A 24,715-nucleotide genomic window follows, 5' to 3' on the forward strand; every position below is an offset into this window, starting at 1 on the left:
TATTTGGAATAATTTAGTTTAATGCGTCTTTTACACCCAACACAATTCATTTGAGGAGGAAACTGTGATATTTTGTCACATTGTCATTTAAAAATAACAAAAAATTAACTGATGTGCTTTGCAAAAATTAAAGTATTAGTAAAAGGGCTAAAAGTAAAAAACTAAAGCACAAGTAATGTAATGTATGGTTAAGCATGTCAACTATACTCTATTTTCTGTCATTTAGTTTTGCATTTTATTTATATTTATATATGTTATAGCATTTTGATAAACATAACTATAAACTGATGATTTTTTTGTTGAGTAATAAATGTTGTTAAATAACTTATCAACTTTTTTGCACACAATAGTTAGCCGAATCGTTCAGTTGTTCATATAGGGTCACATTCAAAACACTTCGCTAAGTAGAACAGGAATAAGACACGATTCCAAACGAGATTCGATCTTACATCCTGTGCTGTATCAATCCAATCGCTTACCATAACACTGTTTAGCATGCCCCGTAGCGGGGGCGCTAATTGGCGTATAAAAATACTTGTTCTCATCAGCAAACGAACCTCATTCGCACTTTTAACTTCCATTTAATCATTTCTCTCTTCAAAGGCAATTGAAAGTAGTTATCGCGTTGGTGGTAAATTTATATTTACATACTTTATTACACTTTACACATTTACTTTACACAATAATACAACCGTGTTACGGATAATGCCTTAGCTACTTCTAGCAAGGTAGCATCTTCTCGGTACGTAGGAAGGTATGGAGTCAATTAAGGCAAAACATTTACAAAAGATCATCATTGTCGGCAAGGATTGCGTGGTTTATCCGATTTGGTAACAAAAGTATAGAATCTTGTATGTGTGTGTGTATGTGTACAAGTGTCTGTGTGTGTGTGTGTAGTCTAGCTGGCTAGTGGGAATTGATGAGCTGGTAAATCAAACCACTTCAAACGAAACAACTACGCAACGGAGTCACATTAGTGCGCGCGCACGCGCTCGTCTCTTACAACACTACGGGCCAACTAAAAAATAAATAGTGATGATATTTTAACACGTCGGAAAGAGGAACGAGTCCGCTCTCCCTCGTCCCCGCTCTACCGCTACCTCTTCTTTCTACACATTAAAAATCTCGTCCACCAGCTGGCGGGTGATGACTCGGTGCGGTTGCGTCGGATTGAACTTGGGCCGCTGGTACAGCCGGGCATTGATCGAGTACAGCCGGGGCGAAAGATCACAGCGCACGTTAAACCACCAGTCGCACACGAACACCGCTTGCGAAAACTGCGTGCCGTTGGGGCAGAGGAACGTCGCCTGCCGTCCATCGATGTCGCAATAATGCCATCCTTGTTTCGGTAGCGTGTGAAGAGTGTTTAAGAGGGAACATTAGTGCATGCTGAGTGTGGCCGATTGGCTTTTGGCAGCGCTGCCTTACCTTGGCATCTCGTGTCCATATCGGCGAAGAAGCCCGGATATTCTTGCTCGTCGCAGTAGAAGTTCGTGTACGGTATGCTGGCCAGTATTGGGTAGTCAGTTCCTGGTCGGCCTGTTGCAGGAAGAGCAAAACAAAAAAAAAACAAAAGGTACTTAAAGCTGGTGGCCTTCGAGTAATGGCGCCATAGAACTTTGTTGGAGCGAAACAGTGAGAATAATGAAAAATTATCAGCTGAAAAAGTAACATGCGCAAACAATCGACCCACAAAACGGACATCCTTAAAGCAACCAGAACCAGCCACGTTAGTGTGTGCCTTTTGGGATGCTTTGGGCGCTTGTGTATACCGACTGCCAAAAGATACATCAATCAAACGCGACTCAAGGTTCCGAAGCGAGAAGCGACCAACTGTCGGCAGCAAATTAGCATTTAAATGAGCCACGACTTACCTGGAATGGATTTGCCCAGCTCGAGATACTCCTGCACGGAAGGGCTCAGAAAGCCGGGCGGTATGACGGGCACATCCTGCTGGTTGCTGTTGCTGCTGCTGCTGCTCGAATCGAGATCTTGGCTCGGCTCAGATCCGGCGTTCGTCTGCGGTGCGTTCGATGTCCGCACGTTCCGACCACGCTTGGTGCGATTTTTTTCCTCGTGCCCATCTGAACGATTACGAGACGGCCGAACCGGGAGAGATAAAATTAATAGAGTTATTTTCGGTTCTGCTTTGATGTGCGTAGAAGGGCGGTTTCTTGCAGGTGGGAAGAAAACACGACGATCGTAAATTCAATTTAATGGTACTAAACGCTTGCCGGCTGCGTTTGGCCAAAGGGGTAGCTGTGGGGTCTTTTTTTTCCTTAAGATCAATAATTATAAATTAATTTGAGAGTGAAACCGTCTAATTAATCGCTGCAGGTTTCGGGTTTCGGAAATCCACCCTAACAATCCCTCCAAAGCAAAGAAGCGTTAGTCGTTCAAAATTAGCCCCTCCGTTGGTTTGCGGCTTCAAATCAGATCGTTCGGTGTGTGTGTATATTAATATTTTAATTGCATAGCATTACGGGCCGGCGCTGGCGATTAAGTATGCAAAGGCGGCAAAGGGAGGCTAAATTTGGGAGCCTCTGAAAAGAGCCTATCAGCCCATCTATTAGCGATTTGAGAGCGCGTATGCAGCGTGGGGTGATATAAAAATATAAAATGACGAACAGAAAACAGAAGACTGGCAAGCGATGGCAAGAGATGGACCAAACAAGCTTTCAATGTGATTTTGCCAGGGGAGAGCAATTGATAAAATGTTATTTGGTGTTGACTTCTATAGTTTTAAACAAATTTTATTTTACATTTTGTCAAATATTTGTTTGGAAATTAGCAACTCTTCTAATTGTGATAACCGTGAACTGTAAGCTGATATAATTTACCTGATTTACTTAATGAAAGCTCAATTAATTACATAAATATTGTTGAATTTATGCTATTTGCGTTGCTTGACTGCTCTCCCCAATCCCGAAATCACGAAACAAAATTGAACATACATCTTAATACAAACTATCATAGTTGCCGCCAATTATTTTAATTATGTATTGCATCGTTTTGGAGCCCAAGTAATAAATGTTGAGCTGCTTTTGAACATTGTTCAACTATAAGTAAACATTTGGCGTCTAACCGAAATACTGATGCTTATCTGAACTTCGTTCAATCGTAACTAAACAGGTGATACCCCAAACTTGATCCGTTTTCTGTGTGTGTAGTTTAGACTGCTGTTTGTGCCATAATTTTGAAAAAATTAGTTTGAATTTATTTGTCAATAATTTATCGCGATACCATCAAAACTAATTATTGACTATTGAACCAGTACGAAATAAATTAAAATGAATCTTCAAACAATTTAATTACAACAAAATGGTAATCGAAGAAACTAACTCGGGTAATATACAAGTACGTCAATATTTGGGGAATGCAAATGTTTAGTAGCGATTGAACCATGTTCAGAAAGGCATCAGTATTGCAGTTGGCCTTGTTTACTAGATAATGTTTTCTTACAGTTGAACAATGTTCTAAAGCAGCATAACATTTTTGATTAGGGCTTAGAAACGGTGTAAAACGTATTCACAATTTAAATATTAATTTCATGTCCTCGATACATAAAATAAATTTTGATTATGCGTAACATACATTGAAATAAGTTCAGTTACATTTATAAACAATACAAAATCTTTCAAGCTTGCCGGTTTCTCACCCCTGCATTGAAAAAAAAAAAAAACGCCGCCATCGCCCGGCGCGCGTAAATCAAACACCAAGTCAAGGAAATTGCCGAACCGATGGGCAAGGCCAAGACCGGCCAAGGCGCGCTTTTGTTTCAAATTGCAGTAGAGGGAGAGAGAGGGAGAGGGAGCCAGAGAAGGACCCATAAAACATAAATCACGCGGATTTGGAAGCGCCGCATCGTAACGGATTCGTAAACCAGCACGGGCGTCCGCCTTGGAAGCGTCCTTCTGGTGGGGAAGAAAGATGAAGTAACCAAAGTGTGCGCGCCCCTGCGCAAAATGGGCAGATGGGCAAAATGGGACACACCCGAGTGTTTGGATCGCACCATCGTGCGACATTTGCACACTTCCTTAAGTGAAGTTAATCCCGAACACAACACACAACAACACAGCGTCCCAACACAAGAGCACACAGCACAGAAAGGGGGGTTGTTATGTAACGCCCAGCTCCTGCAGGCTTACCTATAATTAGTAGACACCCAAATATCAGCAACACTACCGAATCGACCCGCCGGAGAAACATCGTGGCCTGTGATAGAAGGCGAGAGGGAAAGAAACGGTGATAAAGTTATAATTTTTATGCGCGAGATGACACTTTGAGAAACGATGCCACACACAAACAAGAAAAAAATAGAAGAGATAAACGAGGCGCCGCACAAAAGGTTTTCAAACGTTAGATTTTGAACCCATGCGTCCGGGGGATCGTTTATGTTGTGGCACGCAGGGTTGTTTTTTTGTTTATTTGCATACGGTTAGCGCATCTGCCGGACTTCACTATAACACTGTCCAATTGGATTCTGCACATGCAAAAAACTAGTCACACTCGGCGAAAGAGCGGCCGACATGCAAACAAGCAGTCCAAACGGGAAAGGCCACTTATTATCGCATAAGAGTCGCTGCTCTCCTGCTGGGCTGGCCCACGCAAGAAACAAACACACACGCACCACTCACATCTACACACACACACACGTGCGCGCCCGCGCCGCTAGTCGCTGGAAGATGTTACAGGAAGATGTAACGAAAGATGATTGCTATTATCTAACTTTGCATGTGCGCAAACAACTTTTACTTTTTGTTGTTGCTGCTTCTTCTTGCTCTCCTCCTGCAAACACACTGCGGGCACAAACACAACACCCGTCGTCCGCGGGCGAACGTCGAAGAACGAATCCGTGCCGCGGGAGACCTCTGACTCAGGCAGACCCGTGGCAGCAGCGTCGTCCGCGGGACACAACGCCGTTGAACCGTCTCTCACTCGCTCGCTCGATCGCACTCTCCCTCTTGCAAGCGCTCTGTGCGCGCGCTAGATACGTTCACTACGAAAGACTTCAATGACGCGAGAAGCGACAAACGCTGCGCGACTGTTCGATGACGATTTGCGCTCCGCTTGACCCTTGAGACTTGGTGGTGGTGTTGCTAGCAGCCGAAGCATCGGTGCGGTATGATTAATGCACACCACCGACACACCCACATTAAAAGAAGGGAGCCTGCACTGCATCCACACACACTCACACACACACACACTAGAGGCAGCGGGTGCCTTTTTGGGCAGGGCCTCCTTATGTTTTGGGCTGGGCAGAATATTACGTCTTTGATGTTTTTTTTTTGTATCGATCCTGGTGTATGGGTGGGAGAGGGTGGCAAGGGTGGTTCGCTCTAATTTGTGACCACACCGCGCACGACCCAATATTTGGAGCGTTCGGTTTTTGCGGGCGGACCTCCCTTCCCCCCCTCCTCCTCCCTCAATTGCAAAACTCAATGTGATCAATGTGCCGGGGCCGCCGGGGGAGAGGTTGTGCTTTGGAGGGCGATCGAGAAATAGTAAGTCAGAAGCACAGGCACACACACACACAGCAGCAGCAGCATAGCACCAAACCGATCTGGGTAAATGTCAAGCACCGAGAAACGTGAGAAAGAGAGAACGCTTTTTGTTGTCGTTGTTGTTGGGGCCCCGCCGATTGTGTGTTGATGTCTGGACGGCTTGGTTTTTTTTTACTTTTTGCCTAGCGCGCCGTGCTGTTGTTGTGGCCTTTCGAGCATTGTTCGATGTTTAAGCAAACGGATCTCAAACGGTTTGTGAAGGGAGGGAGCACCAGGAGAGAGAGAGAAAGAGAGGAGAGAGGGTGGTGATACATGCATCACCTTCGGAGGCGTTTTTTTTTGCTCGTGCGGCACGGTTCTTGATTAAGAAATAATTAACACCAGAAGTCACACCGTTTTTCATTTGTTTCTGTCTGATTCGCACGATCTTCAAGGCCCTCTTCCCCCGCTTGGGGGACCACCCGTGCTAGAACATTATAATTGGGATCTTATTCGCACCTTCTTTCTAATCACTATTCACACACAAACGCAGCGCAAACACAGAGACCGTGTTACGCGAGGGAAAGATGGGGGGAAAAAAGGATAGAATCAATCAATCGTAACACTGGTTTGATGGACACAAGACACACTAGTACACTACACAACAGTAGAACGAAGGTACTACTACTACTCGCAGCGACCCCGCTGCGACCCATAGGTGCTCTGCGACACAGAACCACAAACGTGCTGATCGCGTGCAACCGTCAACACATACTGATTCATTCAAGCCCGCATCCGCTCGCAAGATCGAGCGCAGCGCTCGTATGCTGCCAACTAGACGTACACCGTCCCGCTCACACACACGCGTCGGAGGTAAGGGGAAAGTGGTGCCAAATGGGCATGTTAAGCAGAGTAATTATTATTGCTTTGATTTTTTACACAAAACACAATTATTATCACATTAGTATATGTCACCATAGATCAAATGATTAAAATTGCAACGTTTTTCATTAATGAAAATTCATGAAAATGAAAGTAAAAATGAAAAATACCAACATAAGCTCGCGTTACAGCTCCATTGGAATTGATCGTGAAATTTTGAGTTTTTCTGACACATTTCATTAAATATTAATCAGAATACGGCTTATCGGACACCAAAAGAAAGGATATTGAATTAATAAATTAAATGCATTTCCTTGTGATTCTCCGCTTTGTTCACGGTGAAAAAATAATGGTCAACAGGGAATCACAAGGAAATGCATTCAATTCATTATTCCTAAATGTTTTTCAGTTTAAATAGTCGGGGAATTGAATATCCTTTGTTTTGATGTACGATAAGCCACATTATGGTTAATATTCAATGAAATATAGCAAACAATAAAAAAATTACGTTCAATTTCATGCAAGGTCTAAAGCGACCTTTAGCCTGAAATAATGTGCAGATATGAAAAAAGGTGTAAAATAAGAGATGATGTTTCACGTGATGCTATTTTGACACGCGGGGCAAAATGGGCATATGTAAAAAAAACGTGAATCGTCAAAACATTGGTGCAATGGTGCGCACGTTTCGTGAAATGTATTCTTTTCCTATTTTGTGTTTTGCTGGAAAGCGCTTAAAATTCTTCCAAAAATATGGTATCAAAATTAAAATACCCGTTTCAATCTACTAAATAGAATCTTTTGAAGCTGTGTCTGTTAACGTCATTGTGTGAACAGATTCAACACCATAGCCTCACCAAGCACCAAAAGCAGGACTGCCCATTCTGCCCCACGTAAAGCATTTTCATGATTTTTGTTATATTATAATAATTATAATGAAAGTAAGCATTCAATTGGCTTACTATCTTCAGAAAAAATGTAAAGAAATATCATATATTTCAAAATATGCCATGTTAAACTTCCACGCATCCATGTGACATTACTTTAAGCTTATTTTCAAATTGGTAAAACATACATGTTTCTTCTTTTTCTTCTTTTCTTCTTCTTCTTCTTCTTCTTCTTCTTCTTCTTCTTTTTCTTCTTCTGCTGCTGCTTCTTCTTCTTCTGCTTCTTTTTCTTCTTCTTCTTCTTCTTCTTCTTCTTCTTCTTCTTCTTCTTCTTCTTCTTCTGCTGCTGCTGCTGCTGCTGCTGCTGCTGCTTCTTCTTCTTCTTTTTCTTCTTCTTCTTCTAATTCTGCTTCTTTTTCTTTTTGTCGTATCGTCCTACGCGGATATACCGGCCTATATAGGCTTTCGAGACTTATTTCATTACCACGCAGCTGGATAGTCAATCCTTGCTACGGGGGGACTGCTCATTCATGATACTAAATGTTATTCTGTATTTTTCTTGATTATTTCTAAATTACGGGTATTAAACCTAAATGGTGTTCATAGAACACTGAAACGAATACATGTTATCCTTGCTGTGAAATTATGCTTAAAATGGTGCCCATATTGCCCCTCAGGCTCATTTTGCCCCGTTTGCCTCTACGTTATGCTCCCGCACAGCAGACAACAATCATCAGCTCAGCTTCTCTTCCCTTCTAATTCAATCGGTTCGTGGGGGTGGGAGGCGGTGTTTTGAAGGGGTGAAAAAGGGGGTGTCTTGAGATGAGTTTTTTTCTCGCGATCTCACACTCAGCTCAAAAGAGCGAAAGAGAGAAACTAAGAGATATCGTGTGCCCATGCTTCGAGGGAGATGGGATACCGGTCACCCTCACTGCCTGTGTTGGATGCTGTTTGTGTGACCCGTGCAGCGCTTCCCCCTTTTCCAGGCGGCGTGAGGAGTGTTCCCCTTTAGCCACCCACCCGCACGCACGACGCACGACCTTCTCTGTAGCTATACGCGCGTAGTTTGAACGAATTTTCCCCGTTCTCGCAGTAGAATACAATCGAAAACAGTGTCTTTTCGGTGATGTGTGCCTTTCTCAAGATTCTGTCGAGAAGCTGGAGGAGGTGGTTCAATTTTGTGGCCTTCTTCTCTTTAAAAAAAAGCGAATGTTTGAGATGAGATCATATACCGCTCACCCACCACCCACCCTTCGCTCGCAGTCATATGTGGATCAACCCTGAAGCGAACGGGAAGAATCAGCGCGCGGCGATCGCGGTTCTGGTACGGCACAACAAACAACAACAACAACAGTAACAGTTAGAATGAGCTCGCCCGGGTGGGAGGGTTTTGCTGCGGGTTGACTTTTTATGATCCGGCTCCGGAACGGTTTCCGTACGTGCGGAGCAAGGACACACAATCGAATGGGAAAGGCTTGGGGGATTTAATTGAAAGGCCAGTCCCTTTTGGACGGGCGCAGGCTTGTTGGTGGCCCCACACTGGGAGGCAGAGTGATCTTTGAAGCGGAAATCAGGTTTTATTTGGGCAGCATGTTGCTCTAATCACCAATTAGGGTGATAAAAGATCAAACTTAAATGGGGTAGTTTAATGGTGAGGGGTTTGTTCTTGATTCGTTGTGTGCTTGAGTGCATTGTGTTTTTGGCACTCGGAATTAGTCTACTAACAGTTGTAGAGTAAATTCTTAAATTCAAAAAACGACAGACACGTAGGCAACACTGGGTGCCCGGCCCTGCTAAAGCCTCGTTAGATCGCTTTAGATTTGTTTCGGTGCACCGGCAACAGAGGGCGCGGCTGCACCCAAATTGACCGTTAAGATTTGAACTTTATTTCTCTTGTTCTTTGCTCTTAGTAGTTGGTTTTATTCATGTGAAAAATAGAAAAATATTAAAAAATAGAAAAATAAAGAATATTAAATAAAATATCTTAATCCTCTTTCTGTCACTCATTGTGAGTTTATTGATTTGTTGCCCTTGCTTTTCTTTTTTGATAGAGGTAGTGTTTATATTATGTTTTATCTTTTTATTGCGTTTTAGCGTTTTAGCCAGGGACCGAGCATCCTGATGAACTTAATACCATGCCTACACGGTAGTCTTCGTCCACGATGGCAAAAGTTCCGGATAAATAACGGAAGGTAGCTTGCAAGTTTCTTTAATTTATTTGTGATTGTGATTGTGTGCCATGCTTTAAAGCAAAGATGTCAAACTAGTGACCGCTTGAGCCAACATTTATTTGTTTAATTGAATAATTTTGTAAAGAAACAACTCGAATTTTAGCTTCAATTTCATTCGAATGTATAAAACTTGGAATGTCCGGAAGTATCTTACCCATCTGTATGAGGTTTTGGTACATCAAGGTACTTAGTGACAAAAAAAAAAGTAATTTCTATAAGAAAAAGACTTGGAAAAATTAACAAAATCACTCAACCTCATTGTGTGCCATGCTTTAAAGCAAAGATGTCAAACTAGTGACCGCTTGAGCCAACATTTATTTGTTGAATTGAATAATTTTGTAAAGAAACAACTCGAATTTTAGCTCCAATTTCATTCGAATGTATAAAACTTGGAATGTCCGGAAGTATCTTACCCATCTGTATGAGGTTTTGGTACATCAAGGTACTTAGTGACAAAAAAAAAGTAATTTCTATAAGAAAAAGACTTGGAAAAATTAACAAAATCACTCAACCAACTGGAATTTAAAACGCAAGCTCTTAAATTTTGTGGCATATGGTTTTGGGAAAGGTCGAAGTCCTCTTTAGGTATCGATGTCAGCACAAACACTTTACTTTACACGTATTACTTTTGATTGGCTGTTACAAACGATCACAAGCTTTCCATGAGGCATCCTGCCAAGATCATGTGATTAGAAAAAAAAAAAACAGGTGGGCTTATGACTCTGTTTTTGATGGACATTATGAATTAGGATGTTTATGGATATTGGCAGGACGGGAGTAACGGTTACGAAGGACTTGTATGACACTTTGTACTCCCCGACTGTCAAATGAAGATTTGTCCAAATCTGGATTGGACTGGAGGAACCGATCTGTAGTAATTTGTCGATCTTGGGCAGCATCAAAAGTAAGAATTCACTGTTTTTAACGTACGTAAATGCTGTTCACAATTAATACCAGCTCAAAAATATTGATAATCAAAATGACACCAATATCAAGATAAATTCTACTATTCTGTGTTGGATAAACCAACGTAGTTAGTCATGAGTTAGATCTTTGCGTTAAATCTTGTTAGTTGGCACACAACTGTGGAAATGTAGGAAGTATCAGAAGTCTATGGCTAATTGAAAATAATGTGATACATTTTTTACTTTACTTTACATTAAAGTATGAGCAAATGCAACGTAATTGTTATCCCAAAATGAAATGAAAAAAAAAAACTGCTAAAGATCTGATTTTTGTATCATATAATATAAAATAAAATCATAAAATCAAATCATAAAATACTAGGCTGCGGCCCGTGCTACTATTTTCAGTAGCATTTTGGCTTGCGAGGTCAAATGAGTTGGACATCGCTGCTTTAAAGGGTGCAACTTTCTTCCAAATAAAAGACAAGTACAAGATAAGCTATTAAAAATTGAAGATTTCAATTTTTGTTCTGCATGAAAGAGGTTTAAAATAATGTTAAAAAAACTACCTCCTTAACTAAAGCTCCAAATATCAAAACAATTGCCCAAATGCCGTGAAAACAGCAACTCAACCCAGTAAAAACTTTTCTAAACATTCAATCTCATCAATACAAACGAAGCATCACAGTGGAGAACCACACGCTCTGTCACAAATCCAAACTCCCTGGCACGAAAAATCACACCCACAACCGTTTGAGCTGATTGCTCCAATTCCCCCTTCGCTCTCCCGACTGGCGAGCACCCGACTACACCAAACTGCCACCCCAGTGCAAAAGCATCCAAACCAAACCATGCAAACAATCGGGTGCGACATGTTTCAAGACCGCTTTGTTCCAAGATCTAAACCTCGGAACCCTACGCTACGAGGGTTCTCTCACCATTTGGCATCGCGCGTACGTTGTTCGCGCACGACACAACTGGCGGGACACGATTCCGGCACGTTCCGGCAAACACCTTCCCGGGCTAGAAACTGCTTTGCTTCACCAGCACACACCGGCCAAGATGGGAACGACGTCGGTCTGTTGTTCTGTGCCTCGTTCTGTGCCTGTCCCGCTCCAGCTGTCCGTCCGTTCCATTGACAGACACTAAATGAGTTGGACATCTGTCTTTCGGTTACGGGCCGGCGCAAATGCCCGTAAAATCCCTTCGTACGTATGAGTGCCGAGGCTCCCGTGTACCAACGTACACAAGGACGGCAAGAGCGATTCGAGGATATCGGTGCCGTACGATTAGGATGCGGTGTTACAATCCTTCAATGAGGATTGAAATCCATTGTTTTTTTTTCACCTCGGCTGGCCGGGTGGTCGGAAAACGGTTTTGTGTGTCTCGGTGGCAGCATTTTAACGCTTCAATAGAGCAGGCGTAGGAGAAGAACGGACGTCGAATGTCGTTGGATTGGAAATTGTGCGTAGATGCGTTTTCCCCTAGAAGTTTTTGCAGCGAAGGAGTGCTGGGGGCAAAGAAACAAATCTATTTCGTGCTGCATATCGTTCCGTTCCGATGAACTTGTCTAGCACGTACTCACATTTGAGCAGGGAATGTTCGACGGTTATAGCAGAAGGAACAAACCTTCGTTGCAGGCTTGTTAAGGAGGTTTAATAATACAAGAATTAGGTCTTCTTAAGCTGGTTTCTATGCGTTTGTTTGTGTGAAGTAGGCTTAAAAATGCGTTTTAAGCTTACGTTTAATTGAAATAATCCTAAAAGTAGGCAAATCCCATTACAAAACTCCTAAATGTATGCAAATACTCATAGAAAATGTATCTAATAATCTTTCCAGTAGCTTTTTAAGCCATTCGAACAAAAAACGTCCAATGGGAATGGTTTTCTGCTTAGTGCCATATGTCGTTGGATGCAACGGTGGCTGAAACTCCACTTTGGACCCGAGAACTAATTTTAGTTCCAGAGTGCTACATCGTTTGTGGAAAATCACACACCGGCTGACTTCTGCTGCGACGGGCAGGAATGTAAGCTTATCCTGCTACTGATTACGCATCAGTTTTATCTGTTTCGGTCGGTGAATTTCGATCCCGGGTGCTGTCAATGATGGGTGACAGTGTAACCACGTTCAGGAGGAAAGTTTTAATTAGAGTCACTAGAAAGGCAGTGGGACACGCACGTAGCATTCCACATTTGATTGTCGAATCTTGTGGAATGGATGCTTGTTAAATTGGATTTAGTTCGGCAAACTCAATCCATGTCATTTCCTAATGTCATTTCCGATTTGCTCGTAAAGGTGTTAATGTTTCGTGCTGGGAATGCATTACGAGCATCACCAGCTCGGAGCTTAGCTTTAAACGAGCTTGCAACCATTGCAGAAACCCATTACATCGCATAACTTTGCCCGAATTAACACCTTCACGGAATTATCTTTCACTTGTGTCACCGGCCACCGACAAAACCCATCCATTCAATATCTCTCCCTTGAGCTCCAGAACTTAACCTTAAGCGAGCGCATAAAACGTCGCTGCTCGCCGAGGCTCCAGATTTAACGAGAGGGGTAACCTTCGGCGCGCGTGTGCATTCACTCTCCGGTACGCGGGCCAAACCGTCAATCACGGGCAGAAGCTATTGCACGTGCGGGGGGAGGGAAGCAGAAGCTCGCATGCAAAGTACCTGTGCGGAGGGATGGAACGTACTAATAAAACCTTCCCCCTCGTGCGTCATCAAAACCCTCAGATCAAAATAATTAGACCGCAGCGTACTGTCGCTGCTGCTGTTGGAGCTGTCTGGTCCGTCTGCGACGCACCACAGACGGCGGTAGTGCCAAGATGCGAGCGCAGCAGCAGCTGCTGCTTCTTCGGTTCGGCTGCGGTGCGTAGCCAAGGTCAGCCACAGTCACAGAAGAGAAGCCATTCGCCCGCGTAACCGAATCCAGCATCCGCAAAAAGGAGCGGATGTATGCTCGGTCAGCTGTGGCGACGGTGTTTAACGGGTTTTTGGACCGGAGAGCGGTGTGCTCTAGTTATGGGGCCGATCGTGCGTGGTTGCGCCTGTGAGTGGCTCAAGGGAAGTGGTTCAGTTGAACGCGGGGACACGTGGTTTCGACGGATGCTTGAATCGAATTAAGCAAACAGACGCCAGAGGTTTGATTAATTTTCGGTTCTGCCACAGGCTTCAGATTAACTGCGTTGCAGTGCCGCCGGTTTGCTGTGTAATTGGTTGTTTCGAGCTTCTTTTTTAGTACCTTTCTCTTTACTCTAGTGCGTAGCGTGCTTCTGTCTTAGTACTGAATGATTTTGGTATCATTTTGTATCCCAAAACATTGTTTAATTTAACATTGAATAATATTTAACATTGTGTTTTAAAATGTTCATTATTTTTCTTATTTTTTCAAATGCTTAGTTTAAGCGTAAGTTAGTCCTTAATTTTCATAGTTTTACAGTTAATATCTTTAGATTGATTTCGTTAACTTATTCACTTCATTTCACTTCACTTCACTACTGCTTCTGTTTTTTTTCTGTTCTCTAATTCTTCAGCTTTGTATTAGATTAGTTATTTATTTCTGAAGTTCTTCACTATCTTTAGTTCTTGCGTTATTAAGTTTTTTTACGTGTTTATTTAGTTAGTTCTTATGTTTTTTGGTTATTTGATTGTTTCCTTAGCTATTTAACTAGTTTTTATTTCTCAGTTCGTTAGTTCGTTAGTTCGTTAATTCGTTGATTCTTTAATTCTTTAATTCTTTAATTCTTTAATTCTTTAATTCTTTAATTCTTTAATTCTTTAATTCTTTAATTCTTTAATTCTTTAATTCTTTAATTCTTTAATTCTTTAATTCTTTAATTCTTTAATTCTTTAATTCTTTAATTCTTTAATTCTTTAATTCTTTAATTCTTTAATTCTTTAATTCTTTAATTCTTTAATTCTTTAATTCTTTAATTCTTTAATTCTTTAATTCTTTAATTCTTTAATTCTTTAATTCTTTAATTCTTTAATTCTTTAATTCTTTAATTCTTTAATTCTTTAATTCTTTAATTCTTTAATTCTTTAATTCTTTAATTCTTTAATTCTTTAATTCTTTAATTCTTTAATTCTTTAATTCTTTAATTCTTTAATTCTTTAATTCTTTAATTCTTTAATTCTTTAATTCTTTAATTCTTTAATTCTTTAATTCTTTAATTCTTTAATTCTTTAATTCTTTAATTCTTTAATTCTTTAATTCTTTAATTCTTTAATTCTTTAATTCTTTAATTCTTTAATTCTTTAATTCTTTAATTCTTTAATTCTTTAATTCTTTAATTCTTTAATTCTTTAATTCTTTAATTCTTTAATTCTTTAATTCTTTAATTCTTTAATTCTTTAATTCTTTAATTCTTTAATTCTTTAATTCTTTAATTCTTTAATTCTTTAATTCTTTAATTCTTTAATTCTTTAACTAATTAATTTAATTAATCTTTAGTTCATTACTTCTTTAGTTCTTTAGTTATTTAGTGTTTAGTCGTTTAGTTATTTATTTCGTCAGTTATTCAGTTGGTTAATCTCATGTTCTTGAGTTGCTCAGGCCTCCAGTTTTAATTAGTTTTCCAAGCCAATAGTTTTTCAGTTTTTCAGTTCATATGGTTTTACTATTGGTTTACATATTTATTGATTATTTCTTCTTTTAGGCCATTAGTTCTGTAATCATCTGGTTCTTTACTTTTGTAGTTCTTTAGTTCTTCAGTTCTGTAGTTCTTCAGTTCTGTAGTTCTTCAGTTCTGTAGTTCTTCAGTTTGTTCTTTAGTTATTTGTTCTACGCATTAGCTAACAGAATTAGAATAATCCTTCTTTTAATTAACTCATTTGCCTTATCTAACCTAATCCTGCTACCAATAACTAATTAACCTTCCACTTGCAAGCATTATACTAAGCTGAGTTTGAAGTTAATTGTGTGGCACTCGGACAGAAGCTCCGATAAATCTACCAACTGATGGATTATTCCGAAAATAAATAAAGCTCAGATACGCTTGGGATGTTAATCTTCGGTACCCCGAAGCGCAGCACAAATAAACAATACTATCCGCTTCTCGGTCACACAATCACAAGTACCTCTCTGCCGGGCCACTTCCTCCCACACTCCCCGAAAAGAAGTGCCCGAGTACGATTTATAGTGGGTCCGCACGACGAAAAGTCAAACTATCAATTATACACAGCCCAGCACGGGCGGGAGAACCCAAAATACCGAGACAACGTGACAGTTCCATCCGGCGCGCGGTTGAAGTGGTTTCGATCTCCGGCACTGGGGGAGTTCCCTTTGGGTCGTGCAGGGTACCCTCCCCATGAGGGTGGCGAAAGTTGTTCGGAGTTCGAGTGCGCAAGAAAACCAATTTTCGGGAGGGCAGGAGCTTTGCTGCACGAATCACTAACTGAGAGCGCCCGAAAAGACGACGGTATTTGGCACGAATGAAGTGTGTCCGGGTGAGCGGGTGTGTATGTGTGTGTCTGTGGTGGAGTGTTTATTGAATCTCGTCTCGTGTCCATTTCGGTGGTTCACGGGGACGAGAAGGACGTGGTAAGACGAGGGTCCATCCAGTGGACCCGCGTGGAGGACATCCCACGAGCACCAGCAAAATGTGGGCCACCCGCTCGGGTGCGCTGAGTTGTTTTTGGGGCTTCTGGGTTTGGAATAAATTTCCAAATTTTTCAATTAAATTCTAACCATAAATCTACTTATGGTTTTGCGTGTGCACAGAGGGGGAAAATGGGAGAATTGCTCTGCCCTGGGTCGAGCTTTTCCGCACGTTGTGCGGTGGAGTGCGGTACCGAAGGGAAAACACAGTGCAGTACGGGCGGCCGTTGGTAAGGTGGAGGATGGTTGTACCGTTTCGCAAAACGAATAGCGTTGGGGTATCTATTTTGCAGTCAACGGTGTGCGGTATTGAGTGGAACCATGGGATTTCCTCTTGAAACAAACTTCAGGAAAAGTGTGCCAATATTCGAAAACAAAAAATAAAACCAAAAGGTTTGAGGTGGAACCCTGGCAGGTTGGTGGGGACAATAATAATTTAGCTTAATTGAGAATGATATTGGAATTGATACGATTTGTGGCGTCCCATTAGAAAGCGGTGGAGAACCATCGGCAGTATTTTTTTTGCTTTATATTTTCCGAGGGTGCTGAATATTATTGTTTTCCTGCGTGCGTAAGTGTTGTGGGGCAGACCACAGGTTTTGGGGATTTTGGGCTTGTTTTTAATTTATTTCAAGTATTAACCATTGCCACCATGTGTTGTGTGCTTTAAAAAAGGTATCGAAGGGCAAGTAATGCCAGTTTAAACCTTTTTTGAATAACATTATAATATTAATTTATCTTCAAGAATATTAAATTAATATGAAAATAAAATATAATTTGGGAACATTTCAAGAATATGGTTTGAACATTGTTTGGGTGATTTAAATGTTTTAAAGAGTTCAATAATTTAACATTTTTCGGATATTCCCTGATTGGATAACAATTCTTTGTTTTTATTTATAAACTGATATTACAGTTGATTTTAAAGCATCAAGCATATTTCAGTCAGTGATTGTAGTAATCCAAGCAAATGGCACGAAAAATGAATTGGAACTTTATAATTCAAAATCTCTTCATGAAATGTATAAACAGCATTTTTTTATTACACTGTACGATAAAGATAAAACAATAAAGCTATAATACTGACTATAAACCTTGGCTGAGCGTGAGGTTTTGAACGTTTCATTATGTCTCTACCATTTTCCTATTTGTTCTTTCCTACCTTTAAATCCATAGCAATTGCTGCTATTCATTTTATTTCCAACTTTCGAATGACGATTTTTCGGACGAAAAAGTGTTGATTTCTTTTATTTATTTGCTCATCATACAGAAGAAAAAAAAATACATCGCAACCCACAGCGGAAAAACTCGACCCCTACAATTTGGAGGCAATAGAGGGGGCAGGGAAAAAGTTGAAAGACATATTAGGGGAAACTGGGCGAAAGCAGGCTGAGCTGGATCGTGATCAAATTATTCAAATTATTCGCATCATTTTCCGATTGAAGAACTTTTCGGTCACATTTATCAGGCCAGGAGGCCTGCCAGGAGAGTCCGCTGGTTGTGATAAGAGCTGCTGGGTCGCGCGGCAGCTGGTCAGCATTAGTCAGTGCGGGGGAGGGGAGAGATGCCATGCCGGGAGAAGCGTTCCTTGGTGTTGAAGCGTTCAACATCATTTGCTGCGGGACGGCGGCGGATGGTTTCGATTTTCGCGTTCTGTGTGTGTGTGTCTGCTGGTAGCAATTAACGGATGCTCTTGCTTGCTTCGCTGTTTCCCCACGCCTAGAACGCAAGGAAGCTGGGCAAAAATGAGCTCAGTTTTGCGCCGGTAAGGTGGCAGTAGGAGGAGGTTATGCATGAAATCGAATCGAGCGCCCGCCTTGGTGCTCAAAAAAAAACGGGGGCAAAAGTTTTAAGCAAAGCTCTTTAAAGCTGGTAAGAAAGTAGGTTCGGTTTTGGGGCGACAAATGTTCGTTGTTAGCGATACGATTTATTTGGAGGAGGATAGAACGTTAGGATGAGTATTGACTGAGTAAATACAGATTTATCAGACGCTTTGCTTTCAGAGATGAAGCAAAGACGCATTTTGGGGGGAAAGATTACGTCGAGATAATACAACCAAACGAGTACTCGAATTAGCTCAATCTTTCTCAATCGGAAGGCGGTCTTCTCCGAACTGCAGCCGGCATTTGGCGAGCACTCCTCCCTTCTAATTTTGATTCGAAATGCACACGACTGCTGCATTCGTGTTCCGGAAGGTTGCCATTACGTTCCAGATGCAGCGGCGTAATTAACTAAAGTACCTTCAATTCAATTCGTGAGGGAGTGATTTACTGTTGACTTTGCAGTTTAGCAAAGTTTCTACCGCTCCCGGCGGATTGGGGTACCTTTTGGCTGTTTTGGCCCTGCGGGTGGGACTTTTGTTTGGTGCTGTTAGTGTGAAGCTGCAGGGGAAGAAAGAAACGGAGAACGGCGAGCTGTGCAGTAAAGTCATTTGTTTAATAGATTTCTGTACTACACTGCTCCCGTGCTGCTGAACCCCTAAATTTAAACCTTTCCGGTGGAAATTACTTCCACTCGCCGAAATACACATTAGCCCTGTGAGCGTCTAGGAGGGAAAGAGAGTTAGAGTGGCAAAGGCCCCTCCAATGCACATTACGGTTAGTCCCTGTTGCATTAATGCATTTTAGTGCATTTGGGGAGGTTGCCTGCTGGTGGTGGGGGCCCTGTTTATGGCGCATTAGCTTGCAATGAATGCCTTCCGCGCCGGTTGTGCGTAATGAGGACGGTTGCAAAGGGTCTGTATTAACCAGCTCGTATGATGGTGGAGTTGAAACATTAAATAAGGGTTTCAATGTTAGAATGATACCGAAATTAACAAAGTCCGTGCAAGGTTGCGTGTAAAACAAACGGCGTTTATCATTGCTGATATTTATAAAATCTTTTTTTTTTTTATTTAAAATAATGCAATGAACATGTATTCGAATTTTAAAAAAAAATTCAAAAGGTCAATTTAATATTTTAAATATATTTTTTGTTTGAATAGATTTCAATGTGCAATGTAACGAACATCGTACAGCAAACTAAAGCTGCGATTACAGTGCTGAATTTTCTTTACACCATATTGCATACATTTAGGGGCGATAAGTAAATTGTTAACAGTATAAGGTATTATTAAACGCCTGCAGGTATGCAAAATAGTATTTTATTATATTTGAGTAATTTTGATGATTTTTTTTTATAGTTTATGAAGCGACAGCCAAAGAACCTTTCTCCATAGCAAGAATTCGGTGACAAATGTTGACAGTTTTTCACATTACTTGCGTCAATAAGGAAGAAACCACACCAAAACAAGCGTTTCGCTGCCCGGACACTTACATTTCTAACCATTCATCATCATCATCTGCTCTTCAAGTAGTTCATCATGAAATCAATATGATTTCTCATCTATTCCTCATTTGTATTGCTTTATTTTCTTTCTGTTCAAATGATAATTGCTGTTTCTTCGGGTATTTGCTCTAAAACCTTAATCAAAATTCGGAGCTGCAAATAGTGTAAAATGTCGATTACTTCGTGATGTAAGACTGTAAACGTTCGTCGGGGTTGTTATATTAATTTAAATAAGTGCATTTGCAGCTAGTGTCGATGTACTTTTTATCCCCCATTCTGCTCCCTACACAAATCCACAAGGCGCGTGTATCGATAATCAAATCAGAAGCTCCCTTGTGCATCATTTTTTCACCCTTGATCTTGATTAAATAAAGAGCTGATCTACAGTTGATCTGCTGAAAAATAAATTCCTATTAGCCTGCCTTTCGTTAACACACAAACTGCACCACCATTCCTCCCAAAACGGCGAGTCCCGGCAAAATGAACACAGATTGGATTGATCAAATTAAGCAAACGGTGGCTCTCTTCAGCTCCGTTCCCAGGACGGGTACCGGGTTTCGGAACTTCAAGCTAACTCCACCGTGCAGTCAAAAAGGAAGAGAAACGTAACGAAAAAAAAAAGAGAGCAGCAGATCGAACGTTGCCAGATCAGTTCCTCCCTGTGCCGTGCCGCCCCGTTACGCAAAGCACCGAAGTGCAAACGGGGCAATGAGTGCATTGTGATGTTGCACGTCAGTTTGAGGTTATAGCTATCGAGCCAGCCCGTTTGCAGTCGTTGCAATCCCCGCCCAAGAGCAGGAAAAGGGAGATGCGCACACAATCAGCGACAGCGAGAGGGGGCAGGAGATGAGCCCCGAAAACCCAAACGGAAATTGGCACTTTTTCCACGACGCAATAGTAATTCGCTAATGGAATTTGACCATCTCGGATGCTGCACCGGTTGCTGCTGCTGTTGAAGCGACCAGACCATGCTGGAATTGTGTGTGTGTTGAAGTCGACAGAAGTCAAGTTCGATCTATTATTGATGCTCGTTTGCTGCTGCATTTTGGGGCTGCAGTCGGTGCAGTACCATGGCCGCTGCAGAATCATTCCCGATGCACGAGGACCAACCAGTTTGCGTTGGCGATTTTTTGTGTCCGTTCTCCGTTTTTGTTGCTGCTCGATTCGCATTATACCCACACCGAGCGAGGGTGGATCGGTATTTGAAGATGAGCTTAATGTGTTTATTTGATTTGGCTTTTGAAAGTCCGTGTTGATGGAGCAAATGAGTTCATTTCGCCTTCCACATTAAAGCTGTTGCTTTTTTTAAAGCGATTTTTTAATCGATGTGTGGGAAAATTTCAAAACATTACAAACGTATTGAAATTGAGTAATCGCTTAATCCTTCATCATGACTCCCGAGCTGTGTTGGTTTTAATGTCACATGAATTCAATTAACTAGCACACTTATTCGGTTGCAATCGCTCGAACCCACCCCGACTAGACACCTACACGCACAAACAAATCATAAATTTTGTTCCACGATCCGGTCGCTCCGGTGTTTGGACAGCAGGAACGATTATGGCACTATCAATCAGCGATAATTAAGTGCATCGTTAGCATGGCAAATATTGATGGCAATTATGCTGAGCAGTGCAGTGTAATACGCCCGAGCACCGCACCGCGCAGCGAACCGTTTGCCCTGTGCATTCGGAACAAGCATTAATTTTGCTTTGTTCAACTCTCTCGCCGTTCTTGGTGATGTCGCATAGTACGGCCCGTATTGCATCGAGTTAAGCAAAACAAATTCCAGCAACTCTCGGGCGTTTGTTTTTCTTCTTGCCCTGAAAGTGGTAAAGAATTTCCTTTTTCTTCGCTTTCCGCACCTCAGTACCAGGGCCGCGCGGTGAGAGTTTACGTCTTGATTAAACAAATTAAGAACTATTGAAAGTTGCACTCGCGCAGAGCAACGCTTCCGCGCGGACACTTTTTTCTACTTTTTTCATTGCGCTCGGCATCGTCCCGGAGGTTCCGGAAATGGTTCCACTGCAAGGTTGATGGGGAGTTGGCGTGGGAGAGTGGTAATATTTAATTTAGCTTATCAAAAACCACGCCGGGGTGGAAGTTTGCGTAAAACGTGATGAAACTTGCAGTGAGATCGTGGTCTTGGAAATAAGGGAATTGACATCGTGTCAAGATGTCTTAGTTGCCGAGTTGTGAGTTGCTAAGTTTGGTACGGGGTGAAGTTTACGTCTAGGGGTGAAGGTATCAGTGATGGGAGTGTTGTTTAGTCTTGTGAAAATAAGTTTATTGTTGTGATATTAATATTTAGCTGTGGGTTGGGAGATTTATATTTTAAGCATCATTTAATGTTTTGGAAGGTTCGCTACGGATTGTTCAACAAGCTTACAATCATTAGTTTTGGAGCTAAAGAAGATTAAGAAGTTCAGTTACGGTTGTTTATATGTCTGGACACCTGGAAGTATGCAATATATTACTTTATTAATACGTTTGCTTATTATTATTAGAAAATAGTATAAATTCTGGCGTTGCTTAACGTACTTAAACACAGTTTGCATATCTTAATAATCTTGCTTTGTGCAGCCTAAATGTATGTAATTTTCTTTACAAACTAAAGGTTTATGGAACAATCTAACCAATGCGTTTATAATCTAGTAAAACCCATTCGAATCTTGAACATTTTTAAATTATAAATTAAAAAAAAGTTGATTGACCATATTTATTGTATTCCCCATACATTCACTGTTACTTAGGTATTATTTTAGCTCTAAAACTGTTTTATTTTTAAACAAAAAGGTCCAAAGTAGCCCGCGGCGCAACGTCAACGAAAGTAATATCAAATCAAACTTTATTACCGTTGTCATGGGACGAACAGTGCAACTGTCTGACGTCTTCCGAGCTACGGCGCGGGAAGTGGTTGTAAATATATATTTCCCGTTTCTCCACAACCTCTTAATGGCCCTTGAAATACAAAATAGAGGTAGCAAAGTTGCATCCTTGCTTGAGGAGCAGCGACAGAGCGACTGTTTAGTTAGTTACCACTCCTCACGGTCGCAAGTCTCAAGCATCAGGGGGATCAGGAACCTGTTTGATGATTTGTGCCAACTGCTGTGATATTTCTTCCCTGCTGCCTTTCTTTTTTTCATTTCAAATCGTCGTAAAAAGTTTACCGTCAACCCTTGATTGCGAGACGGTACGTACGTATGTGTATGTGTGTTTGGTTGAAGGATGTGTCTAAAAGATCCGCTAAAACCCAACCAATCCTTCTGTACCTGTTGCTCACTGTTAACTCGTGAAAGGGGAGAAAGTATTCAACTCAAGCAGAGAAGCAAAAAAAAAAGGATAAAACCAAACCGTAAAGCAGCGTCGGACGGTGATGCTTGATGATTATAAATTTTTGTGCAATATTTTTGTGCTGCTGTTGCTGCTGCATGGTGCAAAAGTTCACCACCAACACCCACACATCGGGAATGCGGAGACACGAGTGTCGGCCGGTGCATGTGGGAGGTGAGATATCACCATTTTACTTGATTAAAATCAACTTTATGTCTTCGTGTGAGAAAGTTTTCCCCGCCCTACGGTGACGCTCGAGACCCGGAGACGATGATAATGAATTGGATGCTGCTAAAAGAGATGCGCCCAAGACACGCCATTTTCCCGCGCGATGTGCAGAGGAGTCAGTCAGTCAGTTTGACTTTGTGCGAAGTCTTTCGGTAACGCTTTCTGGCTCTTATTCGTTTTGGTGTATGTGCGGCGCACACTACTGCACACTCAGTGGCAGATCTCAGGGAGCCAGAAAGGAGTTTGAGATGTATTTTCGTACTTCCGAGTCGTCTCAATGAGTGAAAAAAAAGAAAACCTCCAGGAAGCAAGTTCGGTGATAAACTGCAGAACGTGTAATGCTTGATACCATATTCACATGCGATTTTTGAACGATAGCACCTTGGCACGATGCAATCTTGTCGGTGCAAAAGCGAAGGTCGAAATCGTAACGCTGCACAACTTTGACTTCGGGAGAGTGGAACAAAAATGAAAAAATGGTGGGAAATGCGAGACGTTACTATTATCGGTGCGGGGAATTATTGCGGAGTGCTAGAGTGCTCCTTCCAGCACGGCGATGTGCGTGTTTGCGTGCTAGGTGTTGGTTTAAGGATGGTCTCACTACCCTTGAATCGACCGTCTCACATCATGCTCGGTATCGGAAAGTCAGTTTAATGTTCGCCGAAGCAGGGTGTGCGAAGCTGCGAGGTTCGTGACGACTTTCGCGCTCTCTCGCCCTCGTCGATATCGGTGTTCTGCTCGCCGAACTTCAAGCTCAAAGTGGGAAAAGTTAATTCGAGCGAGAAAAAGTTAAATGAAAAACTGTCGTGCGAAAATCTTAAACTGGCCAAACTGGGTGACGGGTGTTAAGGTGCTGTACCCGTGGCGGGGTGGAAAGCCAACACGAACAAAGTGAAACGCAATCGATCGGAAAACGCCGGTGCAGAACTGTACCAGTACTTTCCTGTGTGGGTGGGTTTGGATGTGTGTGTGTGAAGTGAACTCAAAATTACTTCTGACTTTTGATGAAATTAAACTTTTGCCTGGTCGAGGATGAAGAACTAGTTGGGCGAAAGCCGTTTCTGTGTGCTTGAACTGCTGTTGAATTTTTACAATTTTTAGAACGTTTTTGTTACATTTTCGTCAAGCTTTGCCAATGCTGTTTATTGCTGTGCGTAATTTCAATTGATAGTTTACATGAAAATATAGTATTATGCTGCAAAAGTTGTATGTATTTTTGCGATAAAAAATAGCGCTAATTCTTTGTGATAGAAATTGGTTCTTCTGCCTCATAATAATACCTTTCATTTCATTTGTTAAAGCCTGGATCAAAAAATCTTCCAGGCTGGCACAATGCTTTGTTTAAAATATGCTCAAATCAATTCATTTCCATCATTCTCAGCTTCAACTACCTCAAGCCACCAAGCCTTAACTTTACGACTAATCATCGATCCATAAATTAATGTCAAACCAACTCAATCGTTGTCACACCTGGCAGCAACGGCGGGAACTTAAGTTCAGTACCGAGCATTAGCTCGTCAAAGGGGTGCCTGATTGATCTGGATTACAAAAACAAAGGCCGGGCACATTTATCTTCCCACAAGGCGGCTCCTGGTACCTGGTTAAAGAGCATACTGAGAAAAGATGCCGGAAGCTAGCAGGTAGCATGGGACGATGGAATTTTGATCGATTTTCGCCCCTATTTCGGAAGGGGTTCTAATCGGAAGCTAATTAATCTAAGGCTCAGAGGTAAGGGATGGAAAAACATTTTACAGTGCGGAGCAGCAGCTTCGATTTGGTGTAAAAATCGACAGCAGAACGGCTTAGAAAGGAAGACATTAATTAAGCCTAATGATCGG

General features: G+C 41.6%; 1 protein-coding gene and 1 long non-coding RNA gene across 5 annotated transcripts in view; one reads left to right on the forward strand and one right to left on the reverse strand.

Moving 5' to 3' along the window:
* The window catches only part of LOC120902694, an 81,183-nt gene that overhangs the window by 13,259 nt on the left and 43,209 nt on the right, over nt 1–24,715 (forward strand). The gene's annotated exons all lie outside the window — the stretch shown is intronic.
* LOC120902693 lies at nt 621–6,241 on the reverse strand. Of its 4 annotated transcripts, none has more exons than XM_040311658.1 (5): nt 6,003–6,241; nt 4,149–4,215; nt 1,875–2,084; nt 1,429–1,539; nt 621–1,339 (listed from the first exon to the last, which is right to left on the reverse strand). In XM_040311658.1, the coding sequence occupies exons 2-5, from the start codon at nt 4,207–4,209 to the stop codon at nt 1,110–1,112; spliced, it is 612 nt and encodes a 203-aa protein (XP_040167592.1). In that variant the 5' UTR covers nt 4,210–4,215; nt 6,003–6,241; the 3' UTR covers nt 621–1,109. The 4 variants fall into 4 exon arrangements, with proteins under 4 accessions (XP_040167592.1, XP_040167593.1, XP_040167595.1 ...); XM_040311659.1 differs by lacking the exon at nt 6,003–6,241 and adding an exon at nt 4,638–5,794; XM_040311661.1 differs by lacking the exon at nt 6,003–6,241 and adding an exon at nt 4,756–5,793.

This window comes from Anopheles arabiensis, chromosome 3 (assembly GCF_016920715.1).
Source record: "Anopheles arabiensis isolate DONGOLA chromosome 3, AaraD3, whole genome shotgun sequence".
NCBI classification, from domain to species: Eukaryota; Metazoa; Arthropoda; class Insecta; order Diptera; family Culicidae; genus Anopheles; species Anopheles arabiensis.